The sequence below is a fragment of the Pelodiscus sinensis genome, chromosome 28 (assembly GCF_049634645.1).
Source record: "Pelodiscus sinensis isolate JC-2024 chromosome 28, ASM4963464v1, whole genome shotgun sequence".
Lineage (NCBI taxonomy): Eukaryota > Metazoa > Chordata > Testudines > Trionychidae > Pelodiscus > Pelodiscus sinensis.
This window is the reverse complement of record NC_134738.1, coordinates 11,560,027-11,581,468: the sequence shown is the minus strand read 5'-3', so window position 1 is coordinate 11,581,468 and position 21,442 is coordinate 11,560,027. Positions and strand designations below refer to the sequence as shown.

At 62.7% G+C, this 21,442-nt stretch overlaps 1 protein-coding gene across 1 annotated transcript in view; it reads right to left on the bottom strand.

Moving 5' to 3' along the window:
* Positions 1-562: 562 nt before the first annotated feature.
* Positions 563-21,442, bottom strand: part of LOC102446965 (uncharacterized) — a 30,742-nt gene continuing 9,862 nt past the window's right edge. Inside the window, exons 10-32 of the mRNA XM_075910692.1 lie at positions 21,129-21,173; positions 20,633-20,686; positions 20,361-20,423; positions 19,348-19,413; positions 18,471-18,533; positions 17,870-17,902; positions 16,994-17,056; positions 16,841-16,903; positions 16,302-16,364; positions 14,541-14,603; positions 13,829-13,879; positions 13,329-13,364; positions 12,934-12,996; positions 12,086-12,148; positions 11,630-11,665; positions 10,968-11,004; positions 9,678-10,177; positions 9,107-9,206; positions 6,271-6,939; positions 5,335-5,437; positions 4,429-4,688; positions 3,237-3,266; positions 563-2,003 (exon numbers count right to left, since the gene is read on the bottom strand). Coding sequence (XP_075766807.1) covers positions 1,744-2,003; positions 3,237-3,266; positions 4,429-4,688; positions 5,335-5,437; positions 6,271-6,939; positions 9,107-9,206; positions 9,678-10,177; positions 10,968-11,004; positions 11,630-11,665; positions 12,086-12,148; positions 12,934-12,996; positions 13,329-13,364; positions 13,829-13,879; positions 14,541-14,603; positions 16,302-16,364; positions 16,841-16,903; positions 16,994-17,056; positions 17,870-17,902; positions 18,471-18,533; positions 19,348-19,413; positions 20,361-20,423; positions 20,633-20,686; positions 21,129-21,173 — 2,784 coding nt within the window. The 3' untranslated portion in view covers positions 563-1,743. The remainder of the gene's footprint in view (positions 2,004-3,236; positions 3,267-4,428; positions 4,689-5,334; positions 5,438-6,270; positions 6,940-9,106; positions 9,207-9,677; positions 10,178-10,967; positions 11,005-11,629; positions 11,666-12,085; positions 12,149-12,933; positions 12,997-13,328; positions 13,365-13,828; positions 13,880-14,540; positions 14,604-16,301; positions 16,365-16,840; positions 16,904-16,993; positions 17,057-17,869; positions 17,903-18,470; positions 18,534-19,347; positions 19,414-20,360; positions 20,424-20,632; positions 20,687-21,128; positions 21,174-21,442) is intronic.

Below are 21,442 nucleotides of genomic sequence, written 5' to 3'. Positions count from 1 at the left end.
TTCACCGGGGGAAGATCTCGATTTTGCCCTGGCACAGCCAGGTGTTGCGCGCCCTCGCTCTCCGGTTTGCCTCCCACACAGCCTGGGCTTGCGTGGTCCCCGGCCGTGGTGCTTAGCTGCCCTGCGAGCCGCCCCTGCCACTGTGGGTTTGGGCGCTTCACCCCCTCTCTACAGCCCAAGGACTGGGCAGACAGCAGAGACGTAGGGGGATCCCTCTGGGTTAGCTCCGTGGCCAACGCGAAGGTGTCCTCCCCTGCCTGCTTGCCCCAGCTCGGGTGACTTACAGCGATTCAAGCACTAAGACTCCCTCACACTCCCATGAGACAATATCCCACCAACGGTGGCTTCCTCACCGCCGGGAATACATCCCAGAGCCACCGCCTCTCTTCCTTTTCATCCCATGCCCCCGAGTTCCCCCTCCTGGGGCAGGTGGGACATGCCCTCTCCCTTCTTGCACCTTCTTCCGCTGGGCAGACGGAGGCAGCCTGAGAAATCAAGAGTGGCGCAGCCCCTTCCCCCCCCGATCCCCACGCCCCCGCGTCTGCCACCCGGCCACACCTGCGAGGTTAACCAGGGGTTTATTTGGTTAAAAATACCATTGGATGTTTTCAGACCCTAGCGTGCAGCAGCCTCGCCTCTGGCAAGGGGGAGGGTCTGAGTTCCAGCCCCGTGCTCCGGTTGCGCAGCTGCACTTGCAAAAACAGGCGGGCAAGTCAGGCAGCAAGATGTGCAACGGCCTCCTTTGTCGGCACACGCAAAATGGGCTTCCAGGACAGAGAACGGGCCAGATCCTCAGGGGGCTGAAGGCCAGATCCTTCCTGAAGGGTCTTAGTGGGAGCTGTCCGAGGCACAAAAGCAACAAGGAGCCCTGTGGCACCTTAAAGAAGAACCGATTTATTTGGGCGTCAGCTTTCGTGGGCAACACTCCCACTTCGTCAGAGCAAAGGTGGGTTTTTTGCCCAGGATGGATTATGCCCCAATAAACCTGAGGTGCCCCAGGGCTGCGGGTTGTTATGTGGGTACAGACTAGCACGGAGACCCCTCCCGAGACTTGTCCGGTGCCCGGCTATTTGGAAAATCTGATCCTCACATATTTGTGCATTTTTCCAGGCGCCGGCTCAGTGCCATGCGGATTCATGTAGGGTGGGTTTGAATCAAATCAAACTCTCCTTCCCACCCCACAGGGTGTTTCGCTTGCTTCTGTTCCATCCAGATCAGCCGGGCTCCTCTGGGGACGAACCCCAAAATGAAGAACGGGGGGTAACCCCAAGAGCCCCGGAAGCCTGATCCAGCCCAGGGCCCGTTCCTTGCACATGTTGGGAGTCCTGCCTGCCTCCCAGCGCAGCCGCTTGGATAAGCCGTGTACACGAATGAGGAGCAAGATGGGATTTGAGGCTGGAGGCCAGGCTGGGTGGGAAGGGGGAGATGCTTCGGGATCTCTCAGCAGAGCGGCCTTTGAAACTGGGACGTGGCGTCCCAGCTCGCCCCGGGGGCTGCTGATGGGCAGGGAGCCCCAGTCTCTGCAAGCAGAAGACTGTGCAAACCAGCTGGCTGCAGGCCGGGGGAGAGTGGGAGCAGAGAGTTAGCGCACAGCGTGTGAAAAGCCCCGGCTTCCATGCAACATGTGCCCTGGGCATGCGGGGGGCTGGCAGTTCAGGGGCAGAGAACGGGCAGCAGCGGAACCGGATTGCATGGCAGGAGACGACAGGCGCCCCCTCCTCCTCGCTCTCTCCTGGAGGTGCCTCACACGCCTGCCCCCGTCGCACAGCCAGGCCTGGACTCGTCAGCCTGCACAGCCTCCTCCGGGGGCCGTGGCAGCAGCCTCTGCCCTACTAAGGGCAGGCAGAGGGATTCGCACAGCTCCTGGGTCTCAAACCGGTTCCGGTTCCCTTCACAGCCCCCGTACCAAAAGCGGGAGCAGTGCGCAGGCTCGGTCTTGTCAAAGAACCACTTCAAGGTGAAGGAGTGGCAGGGGCCCACGTCTTGGTCCTCCAGGCACACTGCTGCAAAACACAACAGGCGGCAGAGAGCTCGTGATACAGTCGGAGAACTCATGGGGTGCTGCTCTCAGGGCCCAGCTAGACACTCCAGGGACAGACTGGCTTGTGCAGCCTCTCAGGAAAGATTCACATTCCCCCCCTCCCCCCGCAGCTGATTAGCAAGAACGCTCACAGCAAGGTTGTTTTGTTTCTATTGGTGGTGCACATTCATACAGGCCGTGGTGCACATACAATTATTCCACACATGGATGGAAAAGATCAGAGGCACCATTGACCAGGGATTTCCAGCGGTAAAAAAAGAAACTTCTGCAGGTTTTTTGCTGGCTGGGATTGCCACGGATTCATACCCCTGTGGATAGCCCAGAAGGGGACCTGTAATAGGTACTAACCAAGGGGTTATACACATGGGCGGTGGGTAATACAGGCAAGGGAAGGCATTACCTTCCCAAAACTGCCCACACGCTGCCTGGCTGGGATGGCTGTGGCCGCAGCGTCGCTGCCTGGCCTCCTGGCTAGTGGGGAAGGACCGGGCTATGGCATGGTGCCCAGTCTCCAGCTGGCTGGGACAGGTGAGGCCATGCCATCTGCTGTGATGGGGAAGACTAAAGGGCGTGGGGATGTTCAGGGGCTGGGGGCTGTAGCCTGGGACGGGGGCCAGTCACTGCAGTAGGGGCCAGGCTTGGCTCCACGGGAGAGGCTGCAGAAGGGGCGGGGCCTCCGGTGGAAGGGGCGGGGCTAGGGCTTGCCTTCCCCAGCTGGGCATTCTCCCATGCACAGGGTTACACGAGCTCCGAGGGCCGCAGGTCTTGCCTCGCTTCACGCTGAAGGATCCCAGAGCACGGAGGGGGTTCACTGGAGATCCCCCCGTGGCAGGGACCAACCGGCCGGACCGTATTTCCCCGTGTGCCTAGCCCGACGGAACCTCCAAACTCTGAGGGGCCCCTTGCTGCAAAACACTGGATTTCCCCAGAGAGACGCCCACTAGCTAGTGGCCTCAGACTTTTGTACTGGTGAGTCGGGGGGGCCAACCCCCCCCCCCCCCGTGTAATAATCTTGCAAACTCCTAGGGGGTCCCGACCCCCCGTCTGACAACAGACCACGTGCTCAGTGCCCTGCTTCCCCGGAAAACCCTGCGCCAGGTCTCCAGACGGCCCCTCCCGCAGGGCAGCTCAGCTCATGAGACCCGCTGCAAAGGGGGCCAGGGCCCCAGCCTCGGTCCTTCCACAAAGCGCTTACCTTGAGTCAAGTTCTTCTCTTCCCCCGAGCCTGTATCCAAGAGAGGCACAATGGTCAGAGCATCCCGAGGGGAGCGGCAACAGAGCCAATGCAGTCTCCCTTCAGTCCCCCCCGCCCTGCACTCAGGAAGGAGCAATCTCAGCCGCTGGAGTGGCGGCAGGTTTGGGCTCAGCTTGTGCTGGCCCAGAGGACGTGGTGTATTCGACCGTGGCAGCAACGCAACAGGGTTCTGCACCAGGACCTCTCTCAAAGGGTGACCTGGCCCTTTAAGGAGGAGTGCACCCGCGGGAGCTCCGCCTCTCCAGGTGAAGGGAAAGATTCCAAGTGGTCATGTGATGGGAGGAGGTAGCTGAACTCACGTTCCCCTTATCGTCCTTAGCAGGCCCAATTCTGAGTCACACCCTCCCACCATGTGACCCCTGAGACTCCGTCCCTTCACCGAGGAGGTGGGGATACACCTGACCCAGGTGAGGCCAAGCCCCAGCCACCTTAAGGAGCCAGAAAACTCCCTGTGAAAGTATCATCCAGGACGAAGAACATAAAAATGGCCATCACTGATCAGACCAAAGGTCCAACTAGCCCACCGTCCTGTCTTCCAACAGTGGCCAATGCCAGGTGCCCCAGAGGGAGTGAACCGAACAGGGAATCATCAGGTAATCTGTCTCCTGTCACCCAATCCCAGCCTCTGACAAACAGAGGCTAGAGACACCATGCCTCCCCATCCTGGCTAGTAAGAAGTGATGGACCCCACCCCCAGGAATGGATCTAGTTCTTTTTTGAACCCCGTTGAAGTCCTGCTCTTCCCCACATCTCTCTGCTTGGAGGAAGAGCACATGAAGTCATTAGCACCGTGGCTGAGAAGCAAAGCTGCTGACTACAGCGAGGACAATCCCGAACCGTGTTCCTGGGCGGAGCCAGAATTCAGTCAAAGCTCTTGGAGAAGAACCTGCCATGGGCGGAATGCTGAAAACAGCTGAGCCGCCGCCGCAATGGATTCTGGAAATTAGGCTTGGCAAGACAGCCGCAAGGCGAGATAACAGGCTGCACAGCCAAGGAAGCAGAGCGATTCAATCCCCCGCGATCCCGCACTGCCTTTGCCCAACCTCTGGCCTGGCCTTACAAGCGAGAAAGTGAACTGAATTGGTGCCATCTCCCCAAGACAGGGCCACGCTCCCCTCCGGATACCACGTACTTCGGTCAATGCACACCCGGATGCAGTCCTGCTCGCTGTTGAACCGGTTGGCGTTGCCTCTGCAGCCACCGTACCAGAAGCGCTCGCAGGAACCCGTGTCCACGCGGTAGTACCACAGCAAGGAGTAGTTGGTGCACTTCACGCCGCGGTCTTTGTCCAGGATGCATGGATCTCTGCTCTCCACAACACCTCTCCCCTCGCTGGGACTGGGGGTGGATGTCTCCGTCCCGCCTGGAGGCTCAGTGCTGGGTGTGCGGACCCTGCAAAGAACAATCCGCTCTTCACTGGCAGGCCCAGGTTGGCTGGCGAGGCTCCTGAAAACGGCGACTCTGGAAGGCCGGGTCAGGAGTGCGGACGATGCTTCTGGGCCCACATCCGGATTGGAGAGTGCTGTGTAAATGCTGAGACCCCGTAGGGGCAGGCGCTGTCTCCCAGACAGAGAGAACCAACGTGATGTGACGCATTAGCACTGGGCAGGCGTCTGGCCGCCTCCAGTAACTCTGGTGGCCTCACAGTATTAACGAAACAATCCCAGGAGCCCGGCATGCAGCATCACTCCCCTCCCTGCCTGTGTCCTCCCAGCCTCCCCTCTCCCAGGTCCCCGGTGATGTTTCAAGCCTTGCTCTTATTCCAGTCTGTGCGCTTGCTTACATCCCCGGTTCTGGGAGCCAGATCTGGGGAGAGCGCCCTGCTGGCTGGGGACTAGCGGCCTTACCCGGAGAACCACGTTTCCGCCAGCGGCAGAGGAAGTAAGCATGCCACTGGGCAGCTGCATCCAGCTGCCACGCGAGATGGAGGGCAGGGGGCCCAGCCTGGAACGCAGCCGTAGGGTGGCTGAGCCGGGGTGCAGTCCCCTGCCGCGTTCCTGCCACGTAGGAAGAGGCAGGATCACCATGTGCCACGCACCTGTCTGGGCGGGTGGGCGGTGGAGGCGTGGCATGAGGCCGGGTGGGGGAGAGCTCCGTCTGACACCACGCGGCGTGTTCCGGGGGATGCCGTCGGCTTTCCACTGTAAAGCACAACAAACAGGTCAGCAATGAGCGGGGCCTCCGCTCCGTCTCCCAGCCTGGCCAGCCCCACCTGTGCGACTCGCTGCCTCTAGCCTCAGTCCTGGGAGTGCTCAGAAAGCCCCGTGTCTCTGTGACGGCGCATTGGGGAGCCCCCCGATCCTGCACCCCCGTCCGCAGCAAGCGGAGACTCTGCCAGCCAGTAGAATCGAGGGTTTACTGCTTCTCCGGGATACGGCACGGCACAGACGTGATGCGGTTACAGGGGCCAGGGCCAGGATGCCCCAGAGCCCTTGGGGTGGGGGCCCACAGACCCCTGACCGCTCAGTACTCAGCTTAGTCTCCTCTCTTCATGTCATCCCAGCCAAAAGCTGCCCAGCTCCCAGGCCCTGCCCCCAGCCAGGTGCCGTCTCCACCTCCCTTCCTTTGTCTCTCCCCGGGGAAGAGCCTTGTTACCTGCTCAGGCTGGGGCTAGGTGTCTGGGCCAATCCACATGTGGGTGAGTCAGTAGGAATCACACACCCCAGCGTAGGGGAACCCGGGTTACAGAGCAGACAGCCCCCCCCCCCCCGCGTCCTAGTCTCACGCTGACTAAGTGCGTCACAGCCCCCTCTAGTGGCTGTTTCATACAGAAGATAATTGCCTACTACTGCCACCAGCTAGCAGAGGTTACTCCCTCAGCTCAAGGCACACGCTGTGGGGCAGGAGGTCGCCGATGGATCGTTGCCCTTTGCCCGTGACTGCCGCAGTCTGGACCGTGGCTAGCGGAGGAAGGGGTGCGTGGTCTCCATGGCATATGGGAACTCCCCATCTCCAAGCCCCGGCTGTCACTCACCCCGCAGGTTCCTCAGGAAGCCCAGAAGCATCCTCTCGGCATACTCCATTTCCGGCTCCTGGACTGAGCCAAGCCGCAGGAAGTGGTATCTCCACGCCGGCAGAGCCAGCGGTTCCGGTCCGATCCCGTCCTGCCGGCCAGCCCCCTCCTGGCCCAGGGCTAGGACGAACATGGCAAACACCCCGCACTGGGCAAAGCGGGACAGCTCCGGCAGCATCTCCTGGTCCCACAGGTCGGTTTCCCCGGTAACCATGGCAAAGAGCACCCGGAGCCGGTGCGAAGGGCTCTCCCGGAACGCCCGGCGCAGGGTCCAGGCCACAGCTTGGCTGGCCGGCACCGCTGCCTCCCTGACAACCAGGGAGAGCTGCAGGTGCTCTTCGATCCTCTCCCTGGAGCCATGGTGGGTGAAGGGAAACTCCCACAAGTCCTCTCGCAGCGCGCGGGGAGCCCGGGAAGGCCCTGTCAGCACCAGACAGACACGGGTCCCACCCTCAGGCTGCTCGGGGCGGGAGGAGACCGTCAGCTGGCTCAGGACGCTGCTGAAGAGATGGGAAACCCGCCCCATGCTCCCGGCGGGCAGGCCGAGGGGGGAGTTATCCACCAGCAGAGCCAAATCCAGGTCCAGGCCCAGCGGGGACTCCTTCCTGCAGTTGCCAGGGTTGCACAGATCTGGGGGGCAGGGCAGGGGGACAGAAAGTGAGCATGTGGCTTTCCTGAAGCCATCGCTGAGACACGCCCACAAGCGGGGGACCATCGGTTGTGGGAACGGGCTAAAGGGAGGGAAGGCAGAACGGCCTTGTGGGGCACAGCCCTGGGCGAGGTCTCCAGAGCTCTGGGTTCAGTCCCTGGCTCTTCTACAGACTCTGTGGGATCCCGTAAGCAAGCTGCTTAACTTTCCTGGACTCGTGTGACGGCGCGTCGGGGTTTTTCCGTCTCCTGCACCCCCGTAATGGCACGGACAGACTCCACCAGCCAGTAGAATAGAGGGAGTTTATTGCTTCTCCAGGATACAGCACAGCACAGGTGTAATCTGGTTACAGGAACTGGGGCTAGGATGCCTCAGTCCCCCTTGAGATGGGGGAGACTGGGCCCCTAAATCCCAGCTGCTTTCCCTAGGCTGTCTCCTCCATGATCCCAGACAGAAACTAACTCACTCAGGGTATGTCTACACTACCCCCCTAGTTCGAACTAGGGGGGTAATGTATGCATACCAAACTTGCTAATGAAGCCCGGGATTTGAATTTCCCGGGCTTCATTAGCATAAAGCCGGCGCCGCCATTTTTAAAAGCCGGCTAGTGCGAACCCTGTGCCGCGCGGCTACACACGGCACGGACTAGATAGTTCGGATTAGGCTTCGTTCCACGAGGCGTACAGATAGTTCGGATTAGGAAGCCTAATCCGAACTATCTAGTCCGTGCCGCGTGTAGCCGCGCGGCACAGGGTTCGCACTAGCCGGCTTTTAAAAATGGCGGCGCCGGCTTTATGCTAATGAAGCCCGGGAAATTCAAATCCCGGGCTTCATTAGCAAGTTCGGTATGCATACATTACCCTCCTAGTTCGAACTAGCGGGGTAGTGTAGACATACCCTCACTTCCAGCCCTGCCCCTCAGCCAGGAGCGGCATTGCACCTTCCTTTGTTTCTCTCCCTGGGGGGTAGCTGGTCGGACAGGTTGAGAGACCCTTTTTGCCTAGTGACTCATCCCCTGTCCTGCTGGGCCGTGCTACAGGCAGCAGCCAGTGGGGGTCACCCACAGCCCCAGCATAGCAACCAGCAAGGTACCCACACTAAGTCACAACTTGTAACACGGAAGGTACATCTAGACTACACGGCTCTCTTGATGGAGCCACGTAAAATAGTTTATTTGGCAAAGTCAAAGAAGCAGGGATTTAAATAATCCCCGCTTCATTTAAATAAACTATTTTATTTATACGGAGCCATGTAGTCTAGACGTAGCCAAAGAGACTAATATGATCGTGGGGCAGGGGACGTGAATCCCAGGGAGCAGACCAGCTCCCGCTGAGGCTAAGTCTACACCGCAGAGTCATTGCGCAAAACCAGATGTTTTGGCGCAAAAAAACTCGCGGAGCGTCCACACCTCAAGCACTTGTTTGCGCAAGAAAATGTGCAGAGAATCGACTGCGCAGAGGGCTTTCTGCGGTGTAGGTATTCCTCTTTCTACGAGGATTAACGCCTTGTTGCGCAAGAGTTATTGCACAAAAAGGTGCGTGTGGATGGGAAACGGGGGTTTTGCACAAAACCAGACTATCGGAAGATGCACAGGTGCCCTGGTGGCTGTTCTGTGAATGGCCATCAGAGCTTTCTTGCGAGCAGGGGTGGCCCATGAGCCTAGGTGAACTAGGCAGTTGCCTAGAGCATCGCTGGCCCGGGCGCCCGATGATGATGTTACGGCCATTGACGGCCGTGCAGGCGGGGGCGCGGATCGCGCGGCCCACCTGAGGCACCAGCTGCTGCAGCCGGCCTCGGGCTGCTCCTGCTTGCGAGAGTGTGTCCATGCAGTCCGGACGCTCTCTTGCGCAAAAGCGCATCGCTTTTCTGATGCGCTTTTGCAGTGTGGATGCGCTTTTGCTCAAGAAGTTTTTGTGGTAGATCCCTTCCGCAAAAAGCTTCTTGTGCAAGAAGCCTGCAGAGTAGACGTAGCCTGAAAGGCCACTGAGGTGACTCTGGGCTCCGTTTCCTACTGATTACTAGGGTAGCAGCTAACCCAAGGCCTACCCCTGTGAGCCCGACACGGCTGACCCTGGCCTGCCACGGTTCTTTCCTTGCAGTGTGGGCAGATTCTTAGCCAAGACCCCCAGGGAGTAGTGAAGCCCTCACCAAAGCAGAGTGTGCAGAGGAACACGGCTTCCCGAAGCGCCTCCGCATCCCGGGATGAGTCTGCCACCGGCAGCTGGACCACTCTGAACTTCTCGTCCATCTGGCAGGAGAGGCAGATGGACAGGGTGTAAATGTGGGGTGATTTGGCCCCGCGACTGCCTGGCCCAGGAACCCCACGCTTTACCAGGCCGCGGACACACCTCCAAACATCCGTGGAGATGCGCAGAGCCAGTGCGTCACACGGTGGCCAAAAGCCATCGGCACAAGGGGGTGCAGTTTTAGAGGTGACAGGCCTCTAACCTCCCATCTCCCTAAGCTGCCAGCAGGAATCTGGGGCCTTCCGCACTGCAGTGCATCACTCTCCCACCTGGGGAGCTACAGAGCTGGTAGCTGTAGTAGGTTGTTATCCTCCCATGGCCCAGCCACCCAAGAGGACTTCACGCTGGGTCCTCTCTGCGGGGTGGGGGTAGGGGCTCCCATAAGTTGCCTAATGCAGGAGGGGTGGGTGGATGACACATTATGGCCTGGACGAGGCAGGTTGTAGGTTCCTACCTGGGCCCAGCCGGCTCACCTGGAACGCCTGCTCCACCACGGGCAGGGAGTTGAAGGTTACCACCACCGGGATGATGCCCAGAGCCACATATTCCAGGGCAACCTTGCCGATGCCCTCCAGGGCCTGGCCCCGGCCGCTGGTCAGGAACACGGCCACCTTGCTGCCCAGCAGGGCCGGCCTCACCCTCTTGAAGGTGTGGCGGCCCACGAAGCTCATGGCGGTGGCCAGGCGGCCCCTCTGGGTGGAGCGCACGTGGGACAGGCTCCTCACCAGCCGCAGGAGCGGCCCCTTGCTCTGCACCTCCGCGAAACGCAGCAGGTAGGTGGGGGCGGAGGCGTAGGAGAGCACGGCCACGCGGGCCCCGGCAGGGCAGTTGCCCTGGGAGAGGCTCAGGTCCTGGAGGAGCGAGGCCAGGACGTCTTTCATGCGGCCGAACTCAGCGGGGGTGACGTCGGCGGAGCGCTCCACCACCAGGGCCAGCTCGGTGGGGAAGAGCGGGCAGGCCTGGGCGTCGCGGTCTGCACGGAGAAGGAAAAAGCAGAGACACCGGGACGTCCGTCCCTGGCGCTGCACGTTGGAGCGGTACAGAGCCCTGCCCGTTCAGAGAGCAAGCCAGGCTGGGGTCAGGGTGAACCTGCCTTTACATCCCATAATGTCCCTGCCACCTCCACCCTCCCAGCACGTCCGTCTGTCCCTCCCATGTCCGTCCACCCATACAGCATGTCCCTCAATCCCTGCCACATCCATCCGTCCATCCATCCACCCACCCAGCACATCTGTCTGTCCCTGCTACATCTGCCCGTCCGTCCATCACTCAGTGTTTGGCCGTAAAACGATTGGAAAAGATGCTCCACAATGAGGTGGAATTAGATGAAATTCTAGCCACTCAGAATACATTGTCCCTGCAGCATGTTCTCGAAATCACTCTCTGAATTGCCACATCCGCCTGTCCATTCCTCCACCCACCTGGCAAGTCTGTCGGTTCCTGCCACATCTCTCCATCCATCCATCTATCCATCCACCCACCCATGCATGCAGCATGTCCATCTATCCCTGCTACATACATACATCCACCCACCCACCCAGCACGTCCGTCTGTCCCTGCCACATCCATCCATCCACCCACGCACCCAGCACGTCCGTCTGTCCCTGCTATATATATCCATCCAGTCTGTCTGTCCCTGCCACAGGCAAACTGTGTGTCTCAGGCCGTAGGGTTCGTGCTGCTGGTTTCGCTGTGCTCTCTGGAGCAGACCGCCTCGTCCGGCCCTGCCAACGCTCCCGAAGCATGCAGAAGGGCACACTTACCGCAGCTGGCTCGGAAAGAAGCAATGAGTTCACAGGGCTGGAAGGGAGAGCAGGAAGCCAGGTCAGTTCTAGCTTTGTTCCTGGTCTTTTCTTTCCAGGCCAATTGGGCTCCCTGCTCCCCCCACCTCGCCAGGGACGCAGGGAGGCCTGTGGGCCCGGAGGGACTGACCCCCGGGGAAGTGATGCAATAGACCCAGCTAGCCCCAGGTTTCTCTGTAAGGGTGTTGAGGTCTTTTGCAAGCGCCTCCTGCCAAAGGGGTGGGAGCCGTTCCCGTAAGATCTTGTATCCTTGGGGCACTTACCCAAATTCTGCCCAGACACCTAGCGCCGCCTGCATGTGCCCATTCAGACTGACCCAGCTGCCTGCCGCCTCAGGCTGAGATCCACCCAGGGCGATTCTTGGCAAATCCAGCCCCCCAAAACCAGCTTGCCCTGGGCCGGAGGAGCTGATGAAAGATGCAGCTGCAAACACTCAGCACACAAGCAGTGGGGTGGTGGAACCCTGTTGCATCCTCCTGCCTCTCAGAGGCCAGCGCCATCCACAGCTTCTCCTAGCGGGACATCTCACGGGTCCTCAGGGGAGTCGGGGGGCGGGCCAGGGGAGTCGGGGGGCAGCTGGTGCTGATTCAAAGCTATGACTGCACAGCGGGAGAACCCCTTACCTTAAAGAGGGGCACGCCAGGTAACCCCCGCAGACCCTCGGAGCAGAAAGGAAAAGTAGAGAATGAAAAGTCAGTGAGAAACCTTCCTGAGAAAGCCTCGGGGGGGGGGGGGGGGGGACTCAGAGCGGTGGGGTCACCGCACACCCCACTCCCACCAGGGCCAATCTCTCCCCCTCCCCCCGCAAAGGCCTCTATCCAGTTCCCCAGAGAAACAGATCTCTGATGCACCTAACTGGGCCAGGTGGCACGTGGGTTTCTTCCTGACCGTGATCCCTTTATGCCCAGAAGCATGAGGATTGGTGACCCTTGTCTCAGCAGGAAAAGCAGGGCTATCAATAGCCAGAAATAAATCAGCCAGGCCTTTTAAAAGCCCAGCCACAGCTGCTGGCTCGTGGTACCCCCAGACCCACCTCCACACGCCATCCCCCACAAGAACTCCGTGCGGCGGGATCCTACCATCTCTCCTGGTGGTCCCACGCTGCCCCGCGCCCCGTGGTCTCCTTTTCTCCCCGCTGGCCCCTGAAAGGTGGTGGGCAGTAAGAGAATGCAAACCTGCCAGGCAGCAAGGCAGGGGACAGGAAAAACTGCTCCCAGGCAGGGAAAGAACAAAAGGAAGTTTTCCTTCACTCAGCGCACAGTCAACCTGTGGAACTCCTTGCCAGAGGATGTGGTGAAGACTAGGACTTTAACAGGGTTCAAAAAAGAGCTAGACAGATTCATGGAGGTTCGGTCCATCAATGGCTATTAGCCAGGATGGGTAAAAATGGTGCCCCTAGCCTCTGTTTCTCTGGAGGTGGGTGAGGTGGAGGTGAGGATTCCCTGTTGGGTTCCCCCCCTCTGGGGCATCTGCTGTTGGCCACTGTCGGCTGATGGGACACTGGGCTGGATGGACCATTGGTCTGACCCAGTCTGGCCGTTCTTATGTTCTTTAACGAATGAGACCCCGGCGCTAAACTCAGCCAGCAGGAGGCGCTAGATCCACGGTGAGAGGCCACTCGTCCCCCTCCCCCGCTCCAGAGCCCAGGCTGCTCATGGGCACCTACAGACCAGGGCAGAGGGCTATACTGGGAGCAGGGGACTGGTGCGTTGGGGGGGGGGGACAGAGGTGCTTTCCTGGGGGGGCTGCTCACCTAAGTCCAGCAGGGTTTGCTGGCAAAGCCGGCTTTGAACAAGACCGTGGGAGGGCACGAGGCCTCGGGAGCGGGGCGAGGGGGCAGAGGAGAGATGGGCATTTCTGTGGCGAGGCCGCCGAGCGCCGGAAGGGAGCCTGACTGGGGGGGGGGCCACGGCCGCACCGTACTCACCCTGGACCCGCGCCGGCCTTTCCCGCCTTTGTCCCCCCGGGGCCCCTTGGTGCCTCTTTGCCCCTGGGAACAGAAGGAAAGGGACAGGCAGGGTGAGGCAGCAGTTGGGGGGTGGGGGGAGGGATCCACGGCTGGTCCCTCAGGCACATCCCTCACACCCCGCCTACACCGGTGCCTCCCAGCCCTCTGAGAGCCTGCGTAGCAACCCCGCCAGCCCCCAGGCCTCCACCGCCGGGGTCGAGGGACGGCGAGTCCCAGCTGGACCTGGGTGCTGCCCCCTCGTCCTGCCGCCGTCACCGCCAAGTGGCAGTGCTCAGCCGGCCCCTCCCGGCCGTAGCCGCGGGCTGATGGCAGCAGCCCTCGAGCAAAGAGGGCACCTCCGGCTCTCCGCTCACCTGAGCTCCAGGCTCTCCGCGGCCTCCTCCGGCGCCCTGCACAAGAAAGCAGGAGAGAGGTGAACGCCTCCAGGGACCGGAGGGGAAGCTGCCGGGGCCCTGGGACCCCCGAGCAGCCGAGAGAGCTGGGTCGCGAGGGAGAGGTTTGAACTCAGCGGGGCCGGAGAAGAGCCACGAGGAACGCGGGGTCACCAGCCCGAGGCTTTGCAATAAGGCCCCTTCCGCCCTCGCTCTGGTAGAATCCCGAAGCGCCGCACAGCTTCCCCCCCTCACGCCGAAATGCAGCCGCCTCCCAGGGCTCACCCGCGCCCAGCAGCAGCTCTGGGCCCCGCGCCCAACTGCAGGGGCTGCTCCTTTGCGCTACTTTCATGAGCTCAGTGGAGCAGCTGCGGATCTACACCCGCGTCGGTGAAACCTGAATCAGGCTCCGCAGTGAAAGTGCAAAGTGCATGGGGTGTCGGTGGGGGGAATGTTCCTGGTTTGCCAGTGGCACCGATTACCTTTGGGCCCTGCCTCCCTGGAGCGCCTCGTCTATCGCATCCATTGTCCCCCTAGGAAAACACATAAATACGGTGGGACCTACCCATATCCAGAGCCTCTGTCCCTTACTGGCTCGCCGGCTTGCTCCCCGGGCCTGCTCTCTCTCCCCCTCCTAGCGGGAAAGTACCTGGCCTGGGAATTTCCCGCTGCTGGGGGCTGCATGGGGACAACTGAGAGGGCAGTATGGCCGCATAACAGATGCTTTCCCAGGCACCCAGCCAGGGGTGGAGGAGAATTTTCTCTCCCAAGCCGAGCCACGTTAAGAGACAGGAGCATTTCACCCAACACTCAGGTCCTAGGACCCTGCACATGGGCGCTGGGCTCCCACAGCCACTGGGGGCTGAAAGGGGAACAGTTGAGAAGGCAGGGATGGGAACATTCACTCCAGTGTTTCCTGAGAGTTGGGTGCTTGTGCGGCCTCCCAGGAGAGAGTCAAATGCCGCCCAGCTGATTAGCAGAGGCCCACTGCTAGGTTTTGCTTCCACTAGGTAGTGCACATTCGCACTAGGTGCACATAAAATTTATTCCGCACAAGGATGGAAAAGAGTAGCGGGAACATGGCTCAGCTCCCATCTGCTGCAGCCTCCGGCCAGGAGCTCCATTCTCCCAAGACCGGCACCAGGAGAAACACCTGTGCTGGAGAAAGGCCAGCATTCCTCACTTGCAACTCACCAGCGCCCCCTTGAGCCCCAGAGATCCTACGTCCCCCTTCTCGCCTCTTTCTCCGGCCTCCCCCTGGAAGAGAAAGAAGCTGCCAGCTCCGGGGAAATGCTAACGGACCAACAGGGAATGTTGTGCCCAGGAAAACGTGGGTGGGGATGAGAAGTTCAGGGGCTCCCCCCCAAACCCCGAGCTAATTAATGTCCCCCCGTGATGTAGTGGGGGTACGGCCCACTCGCTGGTCGCTATGCTTGGGATGTCGGCTGTGGATGACCCCTACTGGCCTCTGTCTGTAAGCACTGCCCAGCGGGGGGTCGCCCTGAGGACCCCCATGTGTAGACCATGGCCCAACCGGTTCTCCCCGGAGAGGGAAGGAGTTTGAACAAAGGAAGGGGGTGGTTTGAGGACGAGGCTTGTCTTGGCTGGGAAAACATGAAGAGAAGAGACTAAGCTGAGTACTGAGGGTTCGGGGGCCTGTGGACCCCCCCCCAGGGGTCTGAGGCTACCTGGCCCCTCACTCGGATGCCCACATCGAACCCGGGCTGGGCTGTGCCTCGCAGATAGGGTCGCCGGGTGTCCGGTTTTCTAGTGGACAGTCTGGTATTTGCACCCTCTGGCCGGTAGAAAACTTCACAAAATACCGGACACGTGCAATGTGCAATGTCGGTATTTTCGGAATTCCCGGCTGGGCGCCGGACGGAAGCCTGGCGGGGGCGGGGGAGCAACTGGGAGGCGGGGCCGCCATTGGCGCTGGGAGCCCTGTGGTCGCACGCAAAAGCCGGGTGGGGCAGGGTGGGGGGACGTGGCTCCCAGCCCCTCCTCCCGCCCCCGCCCGGCTTCTACTAGCAACTAGAGGGAGCGCGGCCCGTTGGACTCGGGCTGCTGCCAGTGGTTGTACCCCCCCCCCGCCAGCTCTGCTTCCCGCCCCCCTTCCTCCGGCCCCCCTCCTCCCATCCAGCTCCCCTGGGCCCCCCTAGCTCTGCTTCCCGCCTCCCTTCCTCCGGCCCCCCTCCTCCCATCCAGCTCCCCTGGGCCCCCCTAGCTCTGCTTCCCACCCCCCTTCCTCCGGCCCCCCTCCTCCCATCCAGCTCCCCTGGGCCCCCCTAGCTCTGCTTCCCGCCCCCCTTCCTCCGGCCCCCCTCCTCCCATCCAGCTCCCCTGGGCCCCCCTAGCTCTGCTTCCCACCCCCCTTCCTCCCGGCTAGCCCTGCAGCCCCCGCCCACTCCCCCCCCGCCACCTCCCTTCCTCCCAGCCAGCCCCGCGGCCCCCGACCCCCCCCACCAGCCCCGCCTCCCGCCCCCCTTCCTCCCGGCCAACCCTGCGGCCCCCGCCCACTCCCCCCCGCAACCCTCCTTCCTCCCACCCAGCACCGCGGTCCCTGACACCCCCTCCAGCCCCGCCTCCTACCCCCCTTCCTCCCAGCCAGCCCTGCGGCCCCCGACCTCTGCCACCAGCCCCGCCTCCCTCCCGGCTGGTCCCTTCCCCCCCTCGCCCATGATCAAGTGTGTCCGGTATTTTGGGGGAGTCTACCTGGTAACCCTACTCACAGAAGCAATAACCCCTCCCTATTCTACTGGCTGGCGGAGTCTCATCTGGCTGTAGACGGGGTGCAGGGTCGGGGGGTCCCCGCCAGGCCACCCCACCCCCAACATGCCCTCGTTGGACCATGGGATCATGCAGGGCTCTGCAGCCCTTGCAGACGGAGCTGCCGCCCCCGGTGCCGAGAACCTGCAGGCTGCCCCTTGATATGCAACGCACCACGATCTCACTGACCTTCACGCCCTTGGGGCCAGCGGGGCCGGTGATCCCGGGGGGCCCCACGTCTCCGGAAAGCCCCTAGGCAAAAGACAAAGGGAGCTCCGCAAACGCCCACCGGCACCAGCTCCCTAGGAGCTAAATCGAACGTCCCCGGGCAATGGCCAGCAACTCGCTCAGCTCAGCCCGCCTGCTGGGGGAGAGGCAAGAAGGACCCATGGCTAGGGGTCTAGGTGGAGCCATGCTGCCTGGGCAGGGCAGACCGAAGTCCTTACCAACGGGGACCATTTTCCAGCAGGGCCGGGGCCCTGTGGCGTGGAGGCTTTTCACTGGCAGAGCAAATGCCCGGAGCCTGCAGCAAAGATCCCCGGGACAACGTGAGCAATTAAAGGGGAACCATTGACACCACACTCTGCCCCCAGCACTGTGGGGCGGCTGCCGGGCCGGGGGATGGCTGGATGCCGGCACCGGAGGAGAACCTCCGCCCGGTTTCACAGTCCTCATCTCTTCTCCGGCCAACTGTAAAGTGTGGGGGTAGGGGAGTCCAGAGCCGGCACCTGAGCTCCCCGGCACCCCGGGTGTCCTGCCGCGCCCTTCGTCCCTCGGGGACCTCGCAGCCCCTGGAACACAAATAGCAGAGGGAGATGCAGTGCGGGACCCATGCGGACTGCCGGCGGTACGTGCCCACGGGCGGATCCAGCTGGCCTCACCTGTGCACCTTGGTAGCCCTTCTCCCCGGCGGCGCCTGGGGGACCGGCGCCGCCCCTCCTGCCCTGTGGAGAGACCAGGAAGGGTCGGTCTGGAGGCAGCTGCGGGATCGGACTCAGACGTCCCCAGCGATCCCACGGCCTCGCTGTGGCCTTGGCCAGTTTCCCCACCTGTACACTAAGGATATTTCTTTCCGTGATGAAGCACCTGCCCCATACTGGGCTCTGAGGGGTTAACAGAACACTAGGGAGGCGGCACAACAGGCAGCCAATCGGAGAAGGGCTGAGAAGATCAGCCAATCAGGGCCCGGCAGGCCTCTATAAGAAGAGCTGCAGGGCAGAGCAGCTTCAGGAGGTGCCTGGCGCTCTGGGAGGGATGCTCAGGTGCTTAGGGGGAGGAAGATGGGCCAGCGTCTGGAACAGAGCGGTGCTGCTAATGCGGGCTGGGGAGGAGCTGCAGGGATTCCCAGGCTCAGGTCAGGCTGGAGAGGATGCTGGGAGCTAGGAAGTGGCCTGGGGTAATGAACAGAGGTGTTAGAGGGGACACAGCAAGTGGTGGCCATCTCCAGGGCCCTGGGCTGGGACCCGGAGCAGTGGGTGGGCCCAGGTCTCCCCTGCCCCGCCAGTTGTCCCTGAGGGGAAGTGGCTGGGCGGAAGGGCGGAGACACGGCCCGAGGGCTGCGTCATGAACAGGACTCCTGGTCGCGGGAGGGCCGTGGCTCCTGGAGCAGAGGCGACTGTGGCGCGACCCAGAAGTGGGCGCACTGGCTTGCAGAGCTAATTCCCAGGAGAGCCAGCAGGAGGCGCTGCAGCGGCGAGTGAACCCTTTCACACCCTCCCTCTGGGGGGTAGCAGGGATGTTTCGCTATCGGTTCCCACCTGGGCTCCTTTCTGCCCCTTCAGACACGTGCTCTGGGGAGAAAACAGACGTTTCTTTACTACATGGTCCCCCCCCCTTGAGCCCTCACTGTGCTCGGCCCAGGGGCCTCAGGCAGAAACGAGAGAGAGATGGTTTCCAAAGCCACTTCTGACCCCAGAGGCAGACTCTGGGGGGCTGGGTGAGGGGGGAGTTCTCGGGGAGGGGGTGCCCTTTGCCCCGCCCTGCCCTGCTTGGGAATGGAGGTCTCAGCGCAGGACAGGGCTCCGTGGGGCCAGAGGGTGTCTGGCCCCGGTGAAGCCAGGGATGGGCTCTCTGAGGTGAAACCCCAGCAGGCCCTAGATTGGGGCTCAGACCCAGCCCAGGACTGTCATGGCTTTGTCGCATGGGCCTCCCTGCCCCATGGAAACGGGACGAGGCGCTGGGTGGAGGGGCCCAGATGCCAGACACGCGCTAGGGAAGGAGCCAACGGCTCTTCCCACCTTCCCCGCCTAGGGGCTGAGGCCTTGGTGACAGGTTTGGGGACAGGGGCGCTGCTGGGAAGTTCGGGGCCTAGGACAGACCGTGGGCATCCCCCCCGCACTGGAGGGGAGCGCAACGTACCGGGTCTGCAGTCGGCCCCTGTGAGCCAGGCGGCCCTGGGCTGCCCTCCGGTCCCGGCGCCCCCTGTGCAGCAGAGGGAACAGACGGAGACGCCGAACAAGCTGTGAGGAAAGGCGGATTGCCCCGCGCTGCGCCCTCGCGCGCACATCCCTCCTGCAGGCACCGGGAGCGCTTGCTGCAAGCTCCCTCCCCGCCCCCTCACCAGGGGCCCGATTCTCCATCGTGCCGCCATTTACACCCGTGCCGAGTCCCCGCCCGGCTCCACAGTGGGCGGCGAGCCAGGGGGCCCCGCACGCGCCTTCCCGGGAGCACGCCTTAACGGCGGAGGCAGCACAGACCTCGCCGTGATGACCCGGCGTCCCTTCTCCCCGAACACGCTGATCGCCTTAAGCCCTCGCTCCCCCGCCTCGCCCCCTGCAAACCCACCCACGGGCACTGCCCCCTCCCTGCAGAACAATCCGCTCCCCGGCGCGCCAACGGGCAGGGGCAGGGCGGGAAGGGAAGGGGAATGCCGGGCACCAGGGAGATTGTGGGGCTCAGCCAGCGAGGACATTTCTGCTCTGAGCAAAAGCTCCAGACGGTTTCCGATGACCGGCCATTAGCGGGCCGGATCCCTGGAGCTGGAGGAGTCCCCCTGGGCCAGCAAACGGGAGAGGCAGAGAGACTCCGGCCCCGGGCCTGTGATGGGCTCCCTGCCATGCGACCAGGGTTCAGCCGTTGCTAGCCGGGCCAGCTCACTGCCCTGCCTCCTGCTCCAGTCGGTACCTCTGGCTGGGCTCTGAGCCGAGAGTGGCCCAGATGCCGCCCTGTGGTTCTCGGGAGGTGCAGCGAACGGGGCAGCGGAGGAGGGGGGTCGGGACGGGTTCCCTGCCGTTACCTGGCTGCCTCGTTCTCCTTTCCTGCCGGGAGCGCCGCGCTCTGGGTTGCTTCTCCCAGGATTTCCCTGCGGAGCAGGAGTGAGAGGGGGCGAGCGCACCCATCCCACCCGATCACCTCAGCATTCGGTTCTCCCCTTCCGCTTTGTGCACACCCCCTCTGTCCCCTTCCCCATCCTCCCCTCCTCCCCCCAGCCCTCCGGCGCCCCACGAAGTGGCTGATTCGCAACGTTCAGGCGGCGAGGGTGGGGGAGGCGTGGGGAGGGGGGAAGCAGCCGGTTTATGGTGCTCTGGAAGGGCGGGGAGGGAAGGAGAGGAGTAGGGATGGGCCGCAGGGTGGGAGCGGAGGCGGGGAGGAGGCCAGCCAAGGGCGTTGCTATTGTACAACCGATGTCGATGTTTCTTTTGACTGTGAGTTGACGTGGACGGGGGTCCTATCCGGCGAGGAACGATTAAAGCGTTTCTGCTGGTTTGGAAATCGCCAGCAAGCCGGGACTGAGCGAATTGAACCGAATCCTGGGGGTCAGCGTGAGCGCACGTGATCGATTGTGACGAGGGAGGGCCACCCACGCCGCCCACGCGCTAGCCATGGTTGCCCATTGGCCAAGGCAAGGGCTGGCTGCCAATGGCAGGGTGCCCAGCATGAGGGAGCTGCCCTCTTGGCTCCGGGTCGGTGCCTTCGCCCACCCCAGGTCCCAGCTAGGCCCTCCGCAGGCCTCTCACTCCGCAGAGCGAGGCAACGTGGGCGAACCAGCACGGGTGGAAGGAGCCAGATTCACTGCCCTTGCGGCGGGAGGCCTGGAGTTCTGCTGATTCCCAGCAGGACTCTGGAAACCGCCCCGTCTCCTCTGCAGCCAGGCCAGCCCTGAGCGTCTCCCTGGAGGTGGCCAGCGAGTGTCAAACGCCAGGTGACTGAGACCCACCAAACTCGTTACACCCAGGGGGCCAGGGAGCGGACAGGAGTCACCGCCCACAGAACCTGCAATGGCCAACCCCCCTTCTCCCCCAAACTTACAGCATCGCCGGGGGATCCTGGAGGCCCCGCGTCACCACGGCCACCCTGGGAGCCTTTCCGTCCCTGGATCAAGGCGGGAGGAAGGGATTAGCAGGGTGGTGCCAGCAGACAGAACCCAGAGGCGAGCGGCTCTTTCCCAAGGGGACTTTCCCCACAAGGAGATGGGGGGTGGCAGGACCAGGGGCCCGAGAGCAGGAGGCAGGGGGCGTGAGGCACAGGGGCCTGGGACCTCCTCCTCCTTCTTGGCCCGCCCTGCCGCGCTGCCCACTCACCTGTCTCCCGCGGGATCCTTTCGTCCCTGGATTCCCAAGCGGGCCAGCTTCCCCCTGGGAAGGAGAGAACCCGGGAGAGGGGTGAACCCCGCTGCCCTTCAGTCATGGCTGCTGCCCGCCGTGCTCCCGGGGGTGCTGAAATGGACAATCGGGCTCCAGGGGCCGATTCTCTGCCGCCCGATAGGGGACGCGCCAAACCGAGCCGGCGCTGGGCGCTGCCGCTTCCCCCGGTGCCCGACCCCCAGAGGCCAGGAGTCTGCCAGAGGACAGGGCAGGAGCCAGAGGCTCTGGGGGGGGGGGGGCGTTTTGTTCCAGCAGTGGCGTTCGCTCCGGGGGGCAGAGGACGGTCACTTCCCCAGGCGTTGGTGGGTGACGCGGGGGGGGGAGGGGATTGTTTTAGGGAGCGCACAGCAAGCCTGGCCCCAGGATCAGGGTGGTGCAGGGACCTGGGGCTGCCCGGCTTGGCTGCAGGACATCAGTCCCCGAAGCAGCTCACCTCCTCCCCAGCGACGCCGTCATATCCGGCGTCCCCAGGAGCTCCCTGGAAAGAGATCGGCATTAGCCCTGGACACTACCCAGGACAGGTGGCCCAGACGCAGCCCTCTCTGGGGGTCAGGCCTTCCTAGCCGCTGGCATCTTAGCAGAGAGGATGCCTCGTGGTCCCTGCCCATTCCAGCCACGACCCGAGTCTCCTCCCCTCCCACGGTTCCTTGCCCAGCCCCTCCTCTTTCCCATTCACCCCGTGCAGCCACGAGCTCTGGCCACGGCCCAGCTTTTCCGCCTGGCCCCAGGGGCGCGCACCCGGGGGGC